This window comes from Macaca fascicularis, chromosome 6 (assembly GCF_037993035.2).
Source record: "Macaca fascicularis isolate 582-1 chromosome 6, T2T-MFA8v1.1".
In the NCBI taxonomy this organism is placed as follows: domain Eukaryota; kingdom Metazoa; phylum Chordata; class Mammalia; order Primates; family Cercopithecidae; genus Macaca; species Macaca fascicularis.
The window spans coordinates 70,919,142-70,934,581 of record NC_088380.1 but is presented as its reverse complement, the minus strand read 5'-3'; the positions used below and the strand labels follow the sequence as shown (position 1 = coordinate 70,934,581).

General features: G+C 36.2%; 1 protein-coding gene across 18 annotated transcripts in view; it reads left to right on the top strand.

Annotated features, from left to right (window-relative positions):
- ADAMTS6 (ADAM metallopeptidase with thrombospondin type 1 motif 6) overlaps positions 1-15,440 on the top strand; it is a 330,357-nt gene that overhangs the window by 235,230 nt on the left and 79,687 nt on the right. For 15 of the 18 annotated variants that reach the window (XR_012413697.1, XR_010587386.2, XR_012413698.1 and 12 more), the window contains one exon: positions 7,367-7,469. The exons of 2 other annotated variants lie outside the window; for them this stretch is intronic. Coding sequence is in view for 10 of the 16 variants with exons in the window: in XM_015451548.4 (XP_015307034.1) it covers positions 7,367-7,469 (103 nt within the window). In the remaining 6 variants the exon portion in view is untranslated. Of the gene's footprint in view, positions 1-7,366; positions 7,470-15,440 lie in introns of those variants that run through there. One more of the 18 variants, XR_012413701.1, reaches the window with a different exon arrangement.

Genomic DNA, 15,440 nt, shown 5'->3' with positions numbered 1-15,440 from the left:
ACGAGGCAAGTTTCAGAGCTGGAGTAGAAGTTTATTTAAAAGGTTTTAGAACAGGAAAGAAAGGAAAGGAAAGGATGCTTGGAAGAGACTCAAGTGGGCACCGAAGTCAAGTGCAGTGTTTAACTTTCATCCTAGAACTTAATAGCCTGGCCCCTTTCTCATGATTCTTCCCTTAGGGTGGGCTGCCCACATATGCGGTACCCTCCTGCCCTTGGGAGGTGAGCATTCCCAGTGTGTTTAGGAAGTTGTACGCATGCCCATCTGAAGCTTTTCTTCCCTTTTCTGGCGGAGTGACCCTGGAAGGTCATACTCCACCATTTTGTCTCTTAATGTGCATGCCCAGGAAGTTGCTTCTCCCTGGCACTTGCATTCAATTAACACTTTAGTGCAACAGGTGTGGACCATCAGGAAATGGCCTCTCCCTGGCGCCAGCTGCCAATTTATCACTTTTAGAGAGGCAATATGATAATTGCCAAACTGTCACCTGACATTCCTAGTGGGTCGGGGAGAGCCCTTTCCTGCCCTGTTCTTGCCTATCTAACTACCTGTAACATACACACACACACACACACACACACACACACAAAAACACACACAGCAAAAAATAACAGGAACAATATCTTGGTAATCTTTCTTAAGTTAATATGAATTTTATAGTGTGTATTATGTTTTGAGAAATAAGGACTAAGTTTTAAGCACAAAGTAGAGCTTGTTTGTTTATTTTGTGCTTTAAAATACTTTTAAAAATTACAAAGTAAAAGTTTGTTTCTTAACCTTTTTTTGGAGACAGGGTCAGGCTCTGTTGCCCAGGCTGGAGTGCAACGGTATGATCTGGACTCACTGCAAGCTCTGCTACCCAGGCTCAAGCAATCCTCCCACCTCAGCCTCCCAAGTAGCTGGGACTACAGGCATGCACCACCACACCCAACTAATTTTTGTATTTTTTGTAGAGATGAGTTTTGCCATGTTGCCCAGTCTGTTCTCAAACTCCCGAACTTGAGTGATCCACCCTGCCTCGGCTTCTCAAAGTGCTGGGATTACAGGAATGAGCCATTATGCCTGACCTGTTATTTAATGTGTTTATAAGCTCAGGGAAAGAGTTTTGCCATAGGTAGATGGCGTTTTAATTAAATTCAGACTATTGAAGGCATACACAAGTAACTTTAATTTTTAAAACCTGCATAAAAGATTATGGTATCAAGCATGACACTGGATTCAAGTTTGTCTGGACAATGTGGGTTATCTGCCTTTTGTTTTCTTTTGCTTTAAAAGTAAATGTATAGTGAAAAAAAATCAGAAACTATTTGGGAGAAAAAAGAGAAGAAAGTTGAATAAAAACTGAGGTTGAGATGCTTCACTACAGGCATTGACCACTAAATTCAACTTTATTTGAATGCCCTAGAATGAATTAGTTTATCAGTGGTATATGATAACTAGGGAATCAGGAAATTTGTTTGCAACATTTAAAAGAGGGTATAGAAGCAAGGCTTTTGTTAGCGTGTATGGTACCTTTGTGTAATTTCCAAAAAGATGCCCATCTGGGTAAACACATAAAAATGTATCCCTTCACAGGCCCTTGTGAAGTACATGACTTGCTAAGTAGGGCAGGGGTTGGATTTTTAACTCCCTCAATAAACAGGGTGCAATCTGCTAAGAATATGTTGTTTTCCTGTAGAGGAAAAAGAAAATGAAATTTTGGAAGTGTTGAAGGTTGATGTAGTGTAATAGGGATGATGTAAGAGTGAATTTGATATGAAAGCAAAAAGGAAGAAGCAGAAGGTGGGAAAGGAGTAGAGAAAGGAAGCAGAAGAACAGAAGGTCAGTTTTGCTTAGTTTGCAATTTTCCCTGAGGCCATAGGAGTCATTTTATCTTTCCAACCTGCATATCTTCCTTTAGAAGAGGAGAGGAAAGGAAAGGGAAAGGGACAAAGGCATTTTCATTCTTGGCTCTTTTTTCATGTTACCAGTAAGAAATTATACATCGTTTTTAGAATTTTCCTCATTTGCAAGATATTTTGATGTGTATTTCTCTTGAAGGTAAGAGTTTTGGGAGTATATTTTGCAAATGAAAAAAAGGAGGCTCAAAAAGGATTGGGGACTTGCCAATGTCACCCTATTCTTTGGGACAAAACCAGGATTAGAACCCCAGTAATAGAAATGCCACTGAAAAGTTTGTAAGCAGAAGCTAGATTTCTTTCTGTAGCAACTTTTAGGCCTCAATGAATTATTCTTTTTTTTAAGATTTATCTACCAATACAAAGTATTAAGTTTACTCAGAAGGAGAAACTTCTAAACAAAATAGTTGGAAGACTGTTGTTAACTTATACAGATCTCTGGAGAAGAGAGTAGTGATAAAGATGCTAATATTAATTTATTTCTTTGAAAATACTAAGATCTAAAGATGCTGAGACCTGCGGCTTTGCTATCCAGATTTATGTAGGGCCCTACTAGTTTGTTTTTTAAAGGAGAAGATGCTTGATGAGTGTTAGCACTAGAAGGCTGAAAATCTGTCAGGCTTTTACTTTAATTATCTGTTGCTTATGCTTTTTTAATTACTGCTTTCTGTTATGGTTTCTGCATAGTGTCAGCATTTATTATCCTTAAGTAATTTCAATACCATTATTCTTTAAACTCTCTACTATTCCTAAACAAAACAAAAATGTATTTTACGTAATTTTTCCTTAAGGAAATCCTCTTTCGCTCTCATTTTTTCAAACCAGCATATATAATTGCAACTGAGCCTATTTTTAATCAGCGCAAATTCAGAGCATTCCCTGATGGAATGAAATCAGGAAAGCAGAATGCTGGCTGATGTATTCTAGAAACAATGGCATGGAATCAAGTCCCCAAGTCTACTTCAATTCCCTGAAACCTTTCCATTCTCTATACTATTCTGTGAACACCCTGAATACACTCCTGCCTCAGGGCCTTTGGATTTACTGTGTTCTGGAGGATTCTTTTCACGGATATGTACATAAATCATTCCTTCAGTTTCTTTTCACTCTCCGCTTGAATGCCACCTTATCAGAGAGCATTTCTCTGATCATAGTATTTAAAACAACTTCCCTCCCACCTCACTGTCAATCTCCTTATCTTGCTTTATTTTTCTTCTTTCTCGTCTCCAACTAGAGCAAACTCTATGAAACCAGAACTCTAATCTGTTTGGGTTTTGTTTTTCTGTAACCCTGCAGCCTAGATTGTATCTGCCACATATTAAGCATTTTATAAATACTTGCTAAAATGTAAAGAAAGATACTTAAGGCCCAGTCTTGCTGCCTTGTTTTAAGAGGACTAACGATAAGCTATGATGTGCCCCTAGGAAAGCCATCAAGGTCCAGATACCTTTCACTTGAGGGTAAGATTTGTTCAGTGTGGATCCAGAAGAAAGGAGAAAGATAATTGGGTTATAGGAAGGCAGGTTTTGACTGAAAGTAAGGAAGAACCTGCTAATAATTGCAGCTGTTTGAAAAGTGTTTGATCTTTTTTTCTGTAGATGTTTATATAGATTGTATGACCACTTTGGGGATAATTATAGAGGAAATCCAAGCATCTTATGCAAATTAGATTATATCACTTCTAACATGAGTTCTTACAAGGTATGGTTCTATATTGACTGAGAAATTAATAGTTGAGTTGAGTTCTTCCGTGAAATGCTGGCAAACAGATATATCTATGTTATGTTAACACCCTACACCAGGAGTTGACAAATTGTACCTCTCAGGCCAAATTGTATTGGTTAACTCTTTTTTAAGTATTTTTATTGGAACATAGCCATGGCCATTTGTTTACATATTGTCTATGGCTTCTCTCACACTATAATGCACAGTTGAGTAGTTGCAACAGAGACACATGGCCTGCAAAGCCTAAAATATTCGCTGTGTGGACCTTTACAGTAAAAGTTTGACAACTTCTGCCCTAAAGTGAAAAAATATTGTGTGGAAACTTATCTTATTCAGTTTTCTAAGTCGTTCATCATGATGATGATGATGATGATGATGATGATAACTGTTGTATCAATTAAGATTTAACTATAACATAATAGACCAGTCTGAATATTAAAATAGAGGGAATTTAATGCAGGAAATTGATTACATGGATGATGAGAGTCTGACTAGTTTCTTCCAGAAAGATACGTAGGAGGTAGTTTTGTCAGAGCCCAGAGGTTAGAATCACACAGCAGAAGCTGGAATCATAGGATAGAAGGGTAGGGAGGATGGAACTGTTACCTGAAGGTGGAGCTACAAAAAAGATTCTCCTTATGCTGAGATGCTGCCCAAGGCACAGAGGAAAGGAGAAAAATACTCTAGCTTCTCCAACTAGTGCCTCCCATTACCTGAACCCAATCATAAGTCAGCTGACAAAAAAGCCTAGGAAATGGAGCTTTCAGGGTTTGTTCCCCTAAAATACAGAGCAGAGCAGAAGGGTAAGGAATGAGTGTAAGGACCCTTTCATAGCTGCTAATGATTATTAAGTGCTACCTTAGGCCAGGTACAGAGCTAAACAGTTTGCGTGAATATGTCGACTAGGAGGTAAATACTAGTATTACCCCCAGATTGTAGATGAGGCTTAAACAAGTAAATTGCTCAAGGCCATTAATTAAATAAATGACTAAGTTAGAAATAATCCAGTTCTGCCTTACTCCAAAACTCTTGCTTTTATCCCTCTTATTTTACAAATGAGAAAAAAAAGTAATATGGAAAGATAAGAAACTTGCATCTGGTTAATGACAGGGCCAAGTCTAGAACCCAAATTGTTCCTATTAGGTTTTTGTACATTTTAAGAAAGCTATAACCTGTAATGCTATTATTGTAGCATTTGGAGAGTGTCCAGAGGAGATTCCCACACTTATGGTGAAAGTATCCTTATACGCTGAAACTATTACTGAGCAACCTTTCTGTACCCCAGTTTACTTCGTTGTAAAATGGGATTATTAATTATAACTACCTCAAAAGAGTGTTGAGAAGGAGTATATAGATAATATATCTAAAGATCCCGGAACAGTGTGCCACATAATAAGTACTTAGTAAATACTAGCTTGCTCTTGTTATTGTTAATCTTTTTATTATGCTCACCCTGAGAGTGGTTATCACAGGAAAAAAGTAGATCAAAAATGTCATGAAACATTATCAAGTGCTTCATTAAATAGTAATATCCTCATATTGGACATTTTACTTTTCTTCTATTTAGGAGAATTGTTAGAAGATACGAAAATATTGCATTTTTGTTTTGTTTGCCTTTAAGCGAACGGCCCTCATGATGTCTTAGTTTCTTAATTCAAGGTCTTTTTAATGTACCAGTGCTTATACATGTGAAACATCATTTCCTCTTATGCTTCTATATAGTTCATCTCTTTCATCTAGGTTGGCCTTTTTCCAACCATTCCCAATATGTGACCTTTTCCTTCCTATTCCCATGGCTTTTCTTGGCTTCATTCTTAATAGTCTCCTGCTCCCTGACAAGTCCTTTTTCTTTCTTAACTAGAACAATTTCTGTAATACTTCGGTACATGCTCAAGATTTTTTTCTTAACTGATATATCCCTAGCTAATCATAGGACACATTTATATTTCACTTGTATCCAGCACATATAGACAATCTGTAACATGCTGTCATATACTATATGTATTGCTCAAGATGGTTCTTTTTCCATGGTCGTTTTTCCATTTGTGTCTTGTTTCTCCAACAAAGTTGAAAGTCATGCTTGGATGAACTTTAGGTGATTGGTGCTTTACAAATACTTAAGTGCTGCATGAAAACTTATAGCTAGAGTTCAAATTGTTTGTTTTTGAAATCGTTATTTGCTTTTAAAAGTAGTCTTGCTGCATGACAAAACCCACTAACAACTTTAGTCCTTGTGTGGGATTCACTAAAAATCGCTTGAAAAGTAAAGGATTCCTTTAACCGTGAGCACTCTGAAGATGCAAAGATTAGCTGACCAGGAAACAAAAGACCCTGAAACCATATCCTTCCAGCCTGATACACCTTTTAGCCTATGGTAAATATTTTTCATTTTTTTTTTTTAAAGGCAAGCAAGAAGGTAATTTGACAATATTAATCACTAGATTTGGCATTGGAATGTCATATTTTAATGTGCTGAAAACACTCTGCTGCCACTATTTTCAGAATCAGAGGCTTTGGACTTGATGTGGTGAAAATTGAACTGTAGTATATAGGAAGCAATGATGACCATGCAAATATTTGCACATTGTGGTCTGTTATTACTGCATATGCTTCAGAGTGACCATTTGCAATGTACTGTCCTCAGAAAACTATATAAAGCAAACACAGAGATCTAAGGGAGGATAGTAAAAAGTCCTCAAAACAATCTCTGAGTGTGACTGTAACACACTTGTCATTTATTCCCAATTCAGAATTTTCTCTAGTGACATATTCTTTTCTTCCATATTTAAGGAGAATGTTTTCTCAGTCTTTCAAAATCAATATTTTTTAGTTTTTAAGTACTACAGCTGTTGAACTTTAAAAGATAAGTCAAATTAAGTCATATCACTCAAACATGATGAGCTTTATAATTCTTTGTGAACTTAAAGGTTGAGTTTAGGATGACCCTGTGGTATATAGAATCTAGAGCTAGCTGGATTGGCAAGATTTTTCTCTTTAAAAAACTTCAGAAGTGTTTCTGAATAGAAGGAACATTTCCAGCTTTTAAAACAGATAATCCTTTTTTCACCCTCTTAACATCCTTCTCCATACCTCATACAAATGTACATGTTTTGGGGCATTTTGTATTTTATTTTCTGGGATGTTAATAAATTAAATGTAAATCTTAATAAGTCCAAATCCCTTGAATTTCAAGATGTTTATAGTTGAGGTCTAGTATTTTGCCTACTTTATTCCTCATTTAAAATATGGTTTTTGTCAAGGCTAAACAGTAAATTGCTATAGTAGTAGGAGTCCAAACCACAATTAATAGGGCTGAATGTCATGTTACAAGCCTGCTTCTTGATTTTTTTAAAATAAAGATCAGGGAGTAGCTATGGCAACTAGACCTCAAATACTGTTACCCCAAAGGATTTTGTGTTTTAATTTCTTCATCTAGGTTTTCTGTGTCTTTATAAGGAGACACCTGATGGACTACAAAGAGGATTATGACATGTATCCAACCGTAAATTTATAGGGAAACAGCATACCACTTTGTTTAAATTACCTAAGTTATATCTTCTATAGCTAAGATTTCAGCTCACACATTTCACTCTGAATACTGATTGTAATACAGAAAAGCAAATGCCAGAGTTATAGCCACAGAATAAGGTAGTGAGTTAATTTGATGGAGTTCATTTTAGGGACATTGTCCCTTGCTTTTGGTATTTTCCAACAATGGTACCATTTATGATTTTATTTTATTTTAGCCATGCCCTTTGGGTTCCCGAGATTTTCGAGAGAAACAGTGTGCAGACTTTGACAATATGCCTTTCCGAGGAAAGTATTATAACTGGAAACCCTATACTGGAGGTAATGTATAACCTGACAGAGCATTCATGCTTGAGCACTTTGCAAATATCAAAGAATATACAAATACATAAAAACAAAAACATGCATACATTCATGTACATACTAGTTAAAATTAGTGTCTGCCAATAAAAGCAGGGAAATGCTTATAGTACTATAAAGGTCTCATGGTTTATTTGCCCTGTAATAAGGTTTATATATTAGTATAAATGATCAGAAATCATTTTTTAAAACCTAATTATGTTTAACAGGTATAAAATTCCTAGAAAGGATATCTGGATATCAAAACCATGTAGTATTTTTTGAGTTCTGCTTGAGGCTTCCTTGGGGTATATGTAAGTTACGTTATAATCTTTAAATGTTTGCAATTATCACCCTAAAACAAGTTATAAGAATATAAATCAGGAAACTGTGTCCTTGCTTAGTCAAAGGCCAAGATTATTGTTATTCTTTTTCAGAGTTAGGAAACATTTTTGCTCTTTAATTTGGGCATGTATCAAGCACTGATTGTTCAATAAGCAGATGTATTTTACACTCCCAAAATATAAATTACATTTTGTTGAAAATTTCTCTTGGAGGCCAGGCATAATGGCTCATGCCTGTAATCCCAGCACTTTGGGAGGCCGAGGCAGGTGGATCACCTGAGGTCAGGAGTTCAAGACTAGCCTGGGCAACATGGCAAAACACCATCTCTACTAAAAATACAAAAAGTAGCTAGGTGTGGTGGCGTGCACCTGTAGACCCAGCTATTTGGGAAGCTAAGGCAGGAGAATCACTTGAACCCAGGAGGCGGAGGTTGCAGAGAGCCAAGATCACGCCACTGTACTCCAACCTAGGCGACAGAGTGAGACTCCATCTCAAAATTTAAAAAACAGGAAATATACTCTTAAGATAAGTTTACTGTTTGCTTGCTTTTCCAGTATCTTACATTAAAAGAATTTTACAGTGACAACTTTATATTTACCACCAAGATTCTACCATTAACATTTTACTATACTTTCTTCATACATGTCTATTCTTCTATCCCTTTATTAATCCATCTTATTTTTTGATGTATTTCAATTTTAATAGCAGTCATTAATGTACTTTCCTCTAAGTACTTCAGCATAGTAACATTATCGACAGTTCAGTTATTTGTTTACTTTTTTCTCTTAAGGCAAGATTATATACAGTGACATGCAAAATTTTAACTATGCTTTCTCTGGTTTTTGACCAATACACACACTTTAAAAATCCTGTTGCAATATGGAACATTGACTTTACCTCCAAAATTCTTCTAGTCTTTGCCTTAGTCAATTTGGACTGTGATTACAAGTTGCTATAGACTGGAGATCTTAAAATATAAAATTATTTCTCAGTACTGGAGGCTGGAAATCTGAGATCGAGGTGTCAGCAAGGTTAGAGTCTGGTGAGGGCCCTCTTCTGGGTTGTGAACTGTTGTTTTCTCATTGTATCCTCACATGGCAGAAAAAGTGGGGAAAAGAGCTGTCTGGGATCCTTCTTATAAGGCTACTACTGCCATTCAGAGGGCTCCACTGTCATGACCTAGTTACCTTCCAAAGGCCTCATCTTCAAATTGGGGATTAGGATTTCAACATATGGGTTTGGGGGGGACACAAACATTCGGTCCGTAAAAGTCCTTATAGTCCTTTGCAGTCAATAGTTGCCTCTCTCTACTTCTCCTAAGAGACAAGCATCATTCTGATTTTTTTTCTCACCGTAGATTAGTTTTGCCTGTTCCAGAACCTATTGTATACAATACTGTGTTGTAAATCTTCTTTAAACCTAATGTTTTTGAGATCTATCTACATTGTTGTACATAGAAGTGGCTCACTCTAGCCAAGCACAGTGGCGGATACCTGTAAGCCCAGCTACTTGCGAGGCTGAGGCAGGAGAATCACTTGGGTCTAGGAGTTCTCTTAAAAAAAAAAAAAGGAGTTTATTCTTTTTTACTGCTGAGCAGTATTCCATAATAATAACCAGTTTTTCCATTCTGCTGTGATGGACATCTGGGTTGTTTCTAGTTTTTAGCTATTATGAGTAAACTGCTATGAACATTTGTGTACTGTCATTTTGTGGGCATATGTTTTCATTTTACTTGGGTAAATACTTAGGAGTAGAATTGCTGGGCAATACATTAGATGTGAATTTAGTTTAGTTTTTAAAGAAACTGCCAGATGTTTTTCCAAAGTGATTGTAGCATATTTAACTCCCACTGACAATGTCTGAGGGTTCTATTTGCTGCACATCTCTGTCAATATTTGGTCTTTTCAGTCTTCTTCTGGAGGGAGTAGAGTGGTATTTCAGTGAAATTTCCATTTCCATTTTCTAATGATAATGTTAAGCATGTTTTCATATATTTATTGGCCATTATATATCTCCTTTTGTACTGTCTATTCAAATCTTTTGCCTATTTTTAATTGAGTTGTTTACCTTCTCAAGTGGTAGTCATTTATAAGTTTTACAAATGTTTTGTCACATTCTGTGGCTTTCCCATTGCTTTTTAAATGGTGGTTTTATGCATATAAGCTTTTAATTTTTCTGTTTTTAATTCCAATTTTTAAATAATTTTTCTTTCTGGTCATTGTGTTCTGTGTCCTAAGAACTCTTTGCGCCTACCTCAATTTAAGGAAATATTTTTTTATGTTTTCTTCCAAAAGCCTTATTGTTTAGTCCTTACATTTACATCTATGATCTATCTCAAAATAATTTTTGGTATGATTTGTATCTGTAGTGTATTTATGGATTTTCTGTTTTGTTTTGTTGATCTGTCAATCCTGTGCCAGTACCATACTGACTTGATTACTGTAACTGTATAGTCATGAACACATTTGATGTTTTTTATAAGAGTTCTTCCAATATGCTAACTTACTTACTTTTTCATGTAAATTTTTGCCTCAATTGTTAATCTCCACAGAGAAACCTGCTGGACTTACGAATGGTGTTATGTTGAATCTATAGATCAATTGAGGGATAACTGAATATTAAACCATATTGAATTTTACAATTTTTGAACATGGTATATCCCTCAATTTATTTATGTCTTTAATTTCTCCCAGCTATGTCTTGTACTTTTAAGTTTAAGGTCCTGCATGTACTTTACTAAATTGATTCCTGAGTAATTTATGGTTTTGACACTATTGTTAATTAAACTTTTGAAAATTCCATTGATATTTGTATATTAACTTTGTATTCTGTGACCTTTCTAAATACTCATATTTTTTTCTTTCTTTTTTTTTTTTTTTTTTTTTGAGACAGAGTCTGGTTCTGTCGTCCAGGCTGGAGAGCAGTGGCTCAATGTTGGCTCACTGAAACCTCCACCTCCTGGACTCAAGCGATCCTTCCACCTCAGCACCCTGAATAGCTGAGACTACAGGTGCACACTCTCATGTCTAGCTAGTTGTATTTTTTGTAGACACAGAGTTTTGCCATGTTGCCCAGGTTGGTCTCCAACTCCTGGGCTCAAGTGATCCACATGCCACAACCTCCCAAAGTGCTGGAATTACACACCCAGCCTAAATTCCCATATTCTAATTGTTTTACAGATGCTCAGGATTTTTTTGATAAACAGTCATGTTGTCCTGAAATAGAGACAATCTATTGGAATCTTTATGCCTTTTATTTCATTTTCTTGCCTTAATGCACTGGATTGGGCCTAGAGTATAATTTTTACATGTACTGATTATATTTTTTATTCTTTATCCTATTAATATGCTGAGTGACCTGATAGATTTGACAATCTCAAACCAAGATTTTTTTTTTTTTTTTTTTTTGAGACAGGGTCTTGCTCTGTTGCCAAGGTTGGAGTGCAGTGGTGTGATCACGGCACACTGCAGCCTCAACCTCCTGGGCTCAAGCATCCTCCCACCTCAGCCTCCTGAGTAGCTGGGACTGCAGGTGTGTGCCACCATGCCTGGATAATTTTTGTATTTTTTGTACAGATGGGGTTTTGTCATGTTGCCCAGGCTGGTCTCCAATGCCTGGGCTCAAGCAATCCACCCATCTCAGCCTCCCAAAGTGCTGGGGTTACAGGCATGAGCCAATGGGCCCAGCCTCAAACCAAGCTTATATTCCTAGGATAAACTGCGTGTAATCATGATGTATTATTTTTTATTTATTATTGTATTTAACTTAATTGATAATGTTTTATTATGGATATTTGCATCTGTGTTTACATTTGTAAATATTTTTCTTGTAATTTGTAAATATTTTTCTTGTGACGTCTTTGATAAGTTTTGGTATCAGATGCATTCTGGTTTCCTGAAATAGAATCTTTATTTATTTTCAAAAGAATTTTAGGATTGGTATTATTTATTCCTTAGAATAGATTTCACTAGTAAAACCAGCCAGGCTTGATATTTTCTTTGTGAAAACCTGTTATTAAAAATTTAACTCCCTTAAGAGAAAAGGGCTATTTAGGTTTGTTGTGTGCTTTTTTTAAAAATTTCTCGTGGGGTTTTTTTGCTTGCTTTTTTTTTTTTCTTTTTTGAAACAAGGTCTCCCTCTGTCGCCCAGGTTGCAGTGCAGTGGCCCAATCATATCTCACTGCAGGCTCGATCTCCCGAGCTCAAGAGATCCTTCTTCCTCAGCCTCCTGAGTAGCTGGCCACCACACCGGACTAATTAATACTTAATTTTTATTTTTAGTAGAGACTACATCTTGCTATATTGTCTAGGCTGGTCTCAAACTCCTAAGCTCAAGGGATTCTTCAATCTCAGCCTGCCAAAGTACTGGGATTATAGTGTGAGCCACCATGCCTGGCCTTCTTTCAGTTTTTGATTTTGTGTCTTTAAGAAATTTATGTTATACCCATGTGGTCCAGTTTATTGATATAAAATTGATCATAACATTCTCTTGTTATGCCATTTAATATTAATATTTATAAAATCTGTAGTGATGTATGCTTTCACTTCTGATATTGATAATTTGTGTTTTCACTGTTTTTCTTGGTCAGTCTTGTTTGGGATTTAACAATTTTATTTATCTTTTCAAAGAACCACATTTTTGCTTTGGTACTCTTTCCTGTAATTTGTCTTTTTTTCTAACTTATTTATTTTTGTTCTTACAGTTATTATTTTCTTATTTATTTTCAGTTTCTTTTGCTCTTTTACATTTCCAAAATTTGATGTTATATTTTTATAGCTTTTAGTTCAAACTATTTTATTTACATTGTGAGTTCTTTGACCTCTGGGTTACTTAGAACCATTTTGTTTTAATTTCCAAATATTTGAAATTTTCTAGAATTTTTTGTTGTTCATATATAATTTAATTTCATTAAGATTAGAGAATAGGCCAGGTGTGGTGGATCATGCCTGTAATCTCAGCACTTTGGGAGGCCAAGGTGGGAGGATTTCCTTAGCCCAGGAGTTGGAGACCATCCTGGGCAACATAGTGAGACCTTGTCCATACAAAAAATAAAAAATTAGTTGGGTGTAGTGGTACATGCCTGTAGTCTCAGCTACTCAGGAGGTTGAGGTGGGAGAATCACTTGAGCTCAAGAGGTGGAGGCTACAGTGAGCTATGATCACACCACTGTAGAGTGAGAACCTGTCTTAGAAAAAAGAAAGAAAAAGATTAGAGAATACTCTTTTCTTGGTGAATGTTCTATGTATACTTGGAAAGTAATGTTTTCTTCTGTTATTGGCTATATAGTGTTCTATAGATATCTATGAGATCAACTTGGTTGAGAATGTTGTTCAATCTTTTATATTCTTTCTGATTTTTTTCTACCCTTATTGTATCAATTATTGAGAGTGGTGTGTTAAAATCTCCAACTATTATATGGCTTTGCTTTCATTTTTAAGAAGATTTTGCTTCATGTATTTGAATCTTTTTTATTAGGTGCATATACCTTTGAGATTGTTTTACCATAGTATAGGAGAAGTGTCTGAAATAATTTACAGACTTAATAATTACCATCTACATAATTTCATGCATATTGAATTAATCCTAAATTCATACTAAGCATTAAGGTAATTGGTTAATATGACCTTTCATTTAGAAAATCATTTTAATTCCTTTCTGGAATTAACAACTGTATTAGTCAGGGTTCTCTTTTTTTTTTTTTTTTTTTTTTTTGAGAGGGAGCCTCACTCTGTGGCCCAGGCTGGAGTGCAGTGGCCGGATCTCAGCTCACTGCAAGCTCCGCCTCCCAGGTTTAGGCCATTCTCCTGCCTGAGCCTCCTGAGTAGCTGGGACTACAGGCGCCCGCCACCTCGCCCGGCTAGTTTGTTTTTGTTTTTTTGTTTTTTGTTTTTTTTAGTAGAGACGGGGTTTCATTGCGTTAGCCAGGATGATCTCGATCTCCTGACCTTGTGATCTGCCCGTCTCGGCCTCCCAAAGTGCTGGGATTACAGGCTTGAGCCACCGCGCCCGGCCTTAGTCAGGGTTCTCTAGAGGGACAGAACTGATGGAATATATATAAAGGGGAGTTCATTAAGTATTAGCTCACACAATCACAGGGTCCCACAATAGGCCATCTATAGGCTGAGGAGCAAAGAGAGCCAGTCTGAGTTTCAAAATTGAAGAGCTTGGAGTCAAATGTTCGAGGGCAGGAAGCATCCAGCATGGGAGAAAGATGTAGTCTGGGATGCTAGGCCAGTCTCTCTTTTCACATTTTTCTGCCTGCTTATATTCTAGCCTAGCTAGCAGCTGAGTAGATTGTGCCCACCCAGATTAAGGGTAGGTCTGCCTTTCCCAGCCCACTGACTCAGATGTTAATCTCCTCTGGCAATACCCTCACAGACACACCCAGGATCTGTACTTTGTATCCTTCAATCCAATCAAGTTGACACTCAGTATTAACCATCACAACAGCCTTACTTTTTTTCCCTAGTTTCCCTGACATATAATTGACAAATAAAAATTGTATACAGTTAAGGTGTATAATGTAATGTTTTGATATACATATATACTGTGAAATGATTACCATAATCAAGCTAATGTATCCATCACCTCACGTAGTTACCTTTTTTCTGTGTATGATGAGAATACCTAAGATCTACTCTCAACAAATTTAAAATATACTATACATTATTCTTAACTATACTATATTAGATCTCTAGAACTGATCCCTCTTATAACTGAAAGCTTGTACCCTGTGAGCAACATCTCTCTATTTCCACCTAATCCCTGATAAGCACCCTTCTCTCTATGAGTTTGACTTTTTTAGATTCCACATATAAGTGAGATCATACAGTATTTGTATCTGACTTATTTCTCTCAGCATGATGTGCCCCAGCATTTCTGTATTTCTTTCTCATTTAAGATGGAATGATATTTCATTCTATATATCTGTATAAAACAATTTTCTTATCCATTCATCTGTTGACAGACACTTGGGTTGTTTCCATATCTTGACTAATGTGAATAATGCTTCAGTGAACATGGGAGTGTAGGTATCTCTTCAAGATAGTGATTTCATTTCCTTTGGATATATACCCAGAAGTGGGATTGCTGGATCATATGGTTATTCTATTTTTAATTTTTGGAGAAGCCTGCATACTATTTTCCATAATGGCACTGCTAGTTTACATTCCCACCAATAATGTATATAAGAGTTTTCTTTTCTCCACATCCTTACCTATACTTATTATCTTGTGACTTTTTTGTACTAGCCATCCTAACATGTGTGAGGTAATATCTCATGGTGGTTTTTATTTGCATTTCCCTTATGATTAGTGATTTTGTACACCTTTTCATATACCTGTTGGCCATTTGTATCTCTTCTTTGGGAAAAAAAAGGTCTATTCACATTCTTTGCCTATTTTTTAATTAGTTGTTTTTTTTAAACTAGTGAGTTGTATGAGTTCCTTATATGTTTTGGGTATTTTCTCCTATTCTGTGGATTGCCTTTTCGTTATATTGATCGGTTCCTTTGCTGTGCAGAAACTTTTTAGTTTGACATAGCCCTGCTTGTTTATTTTGGCATTTGTTGTCTGTGCTTTTGGTGTCATATCCAAGAAATCATTGCCA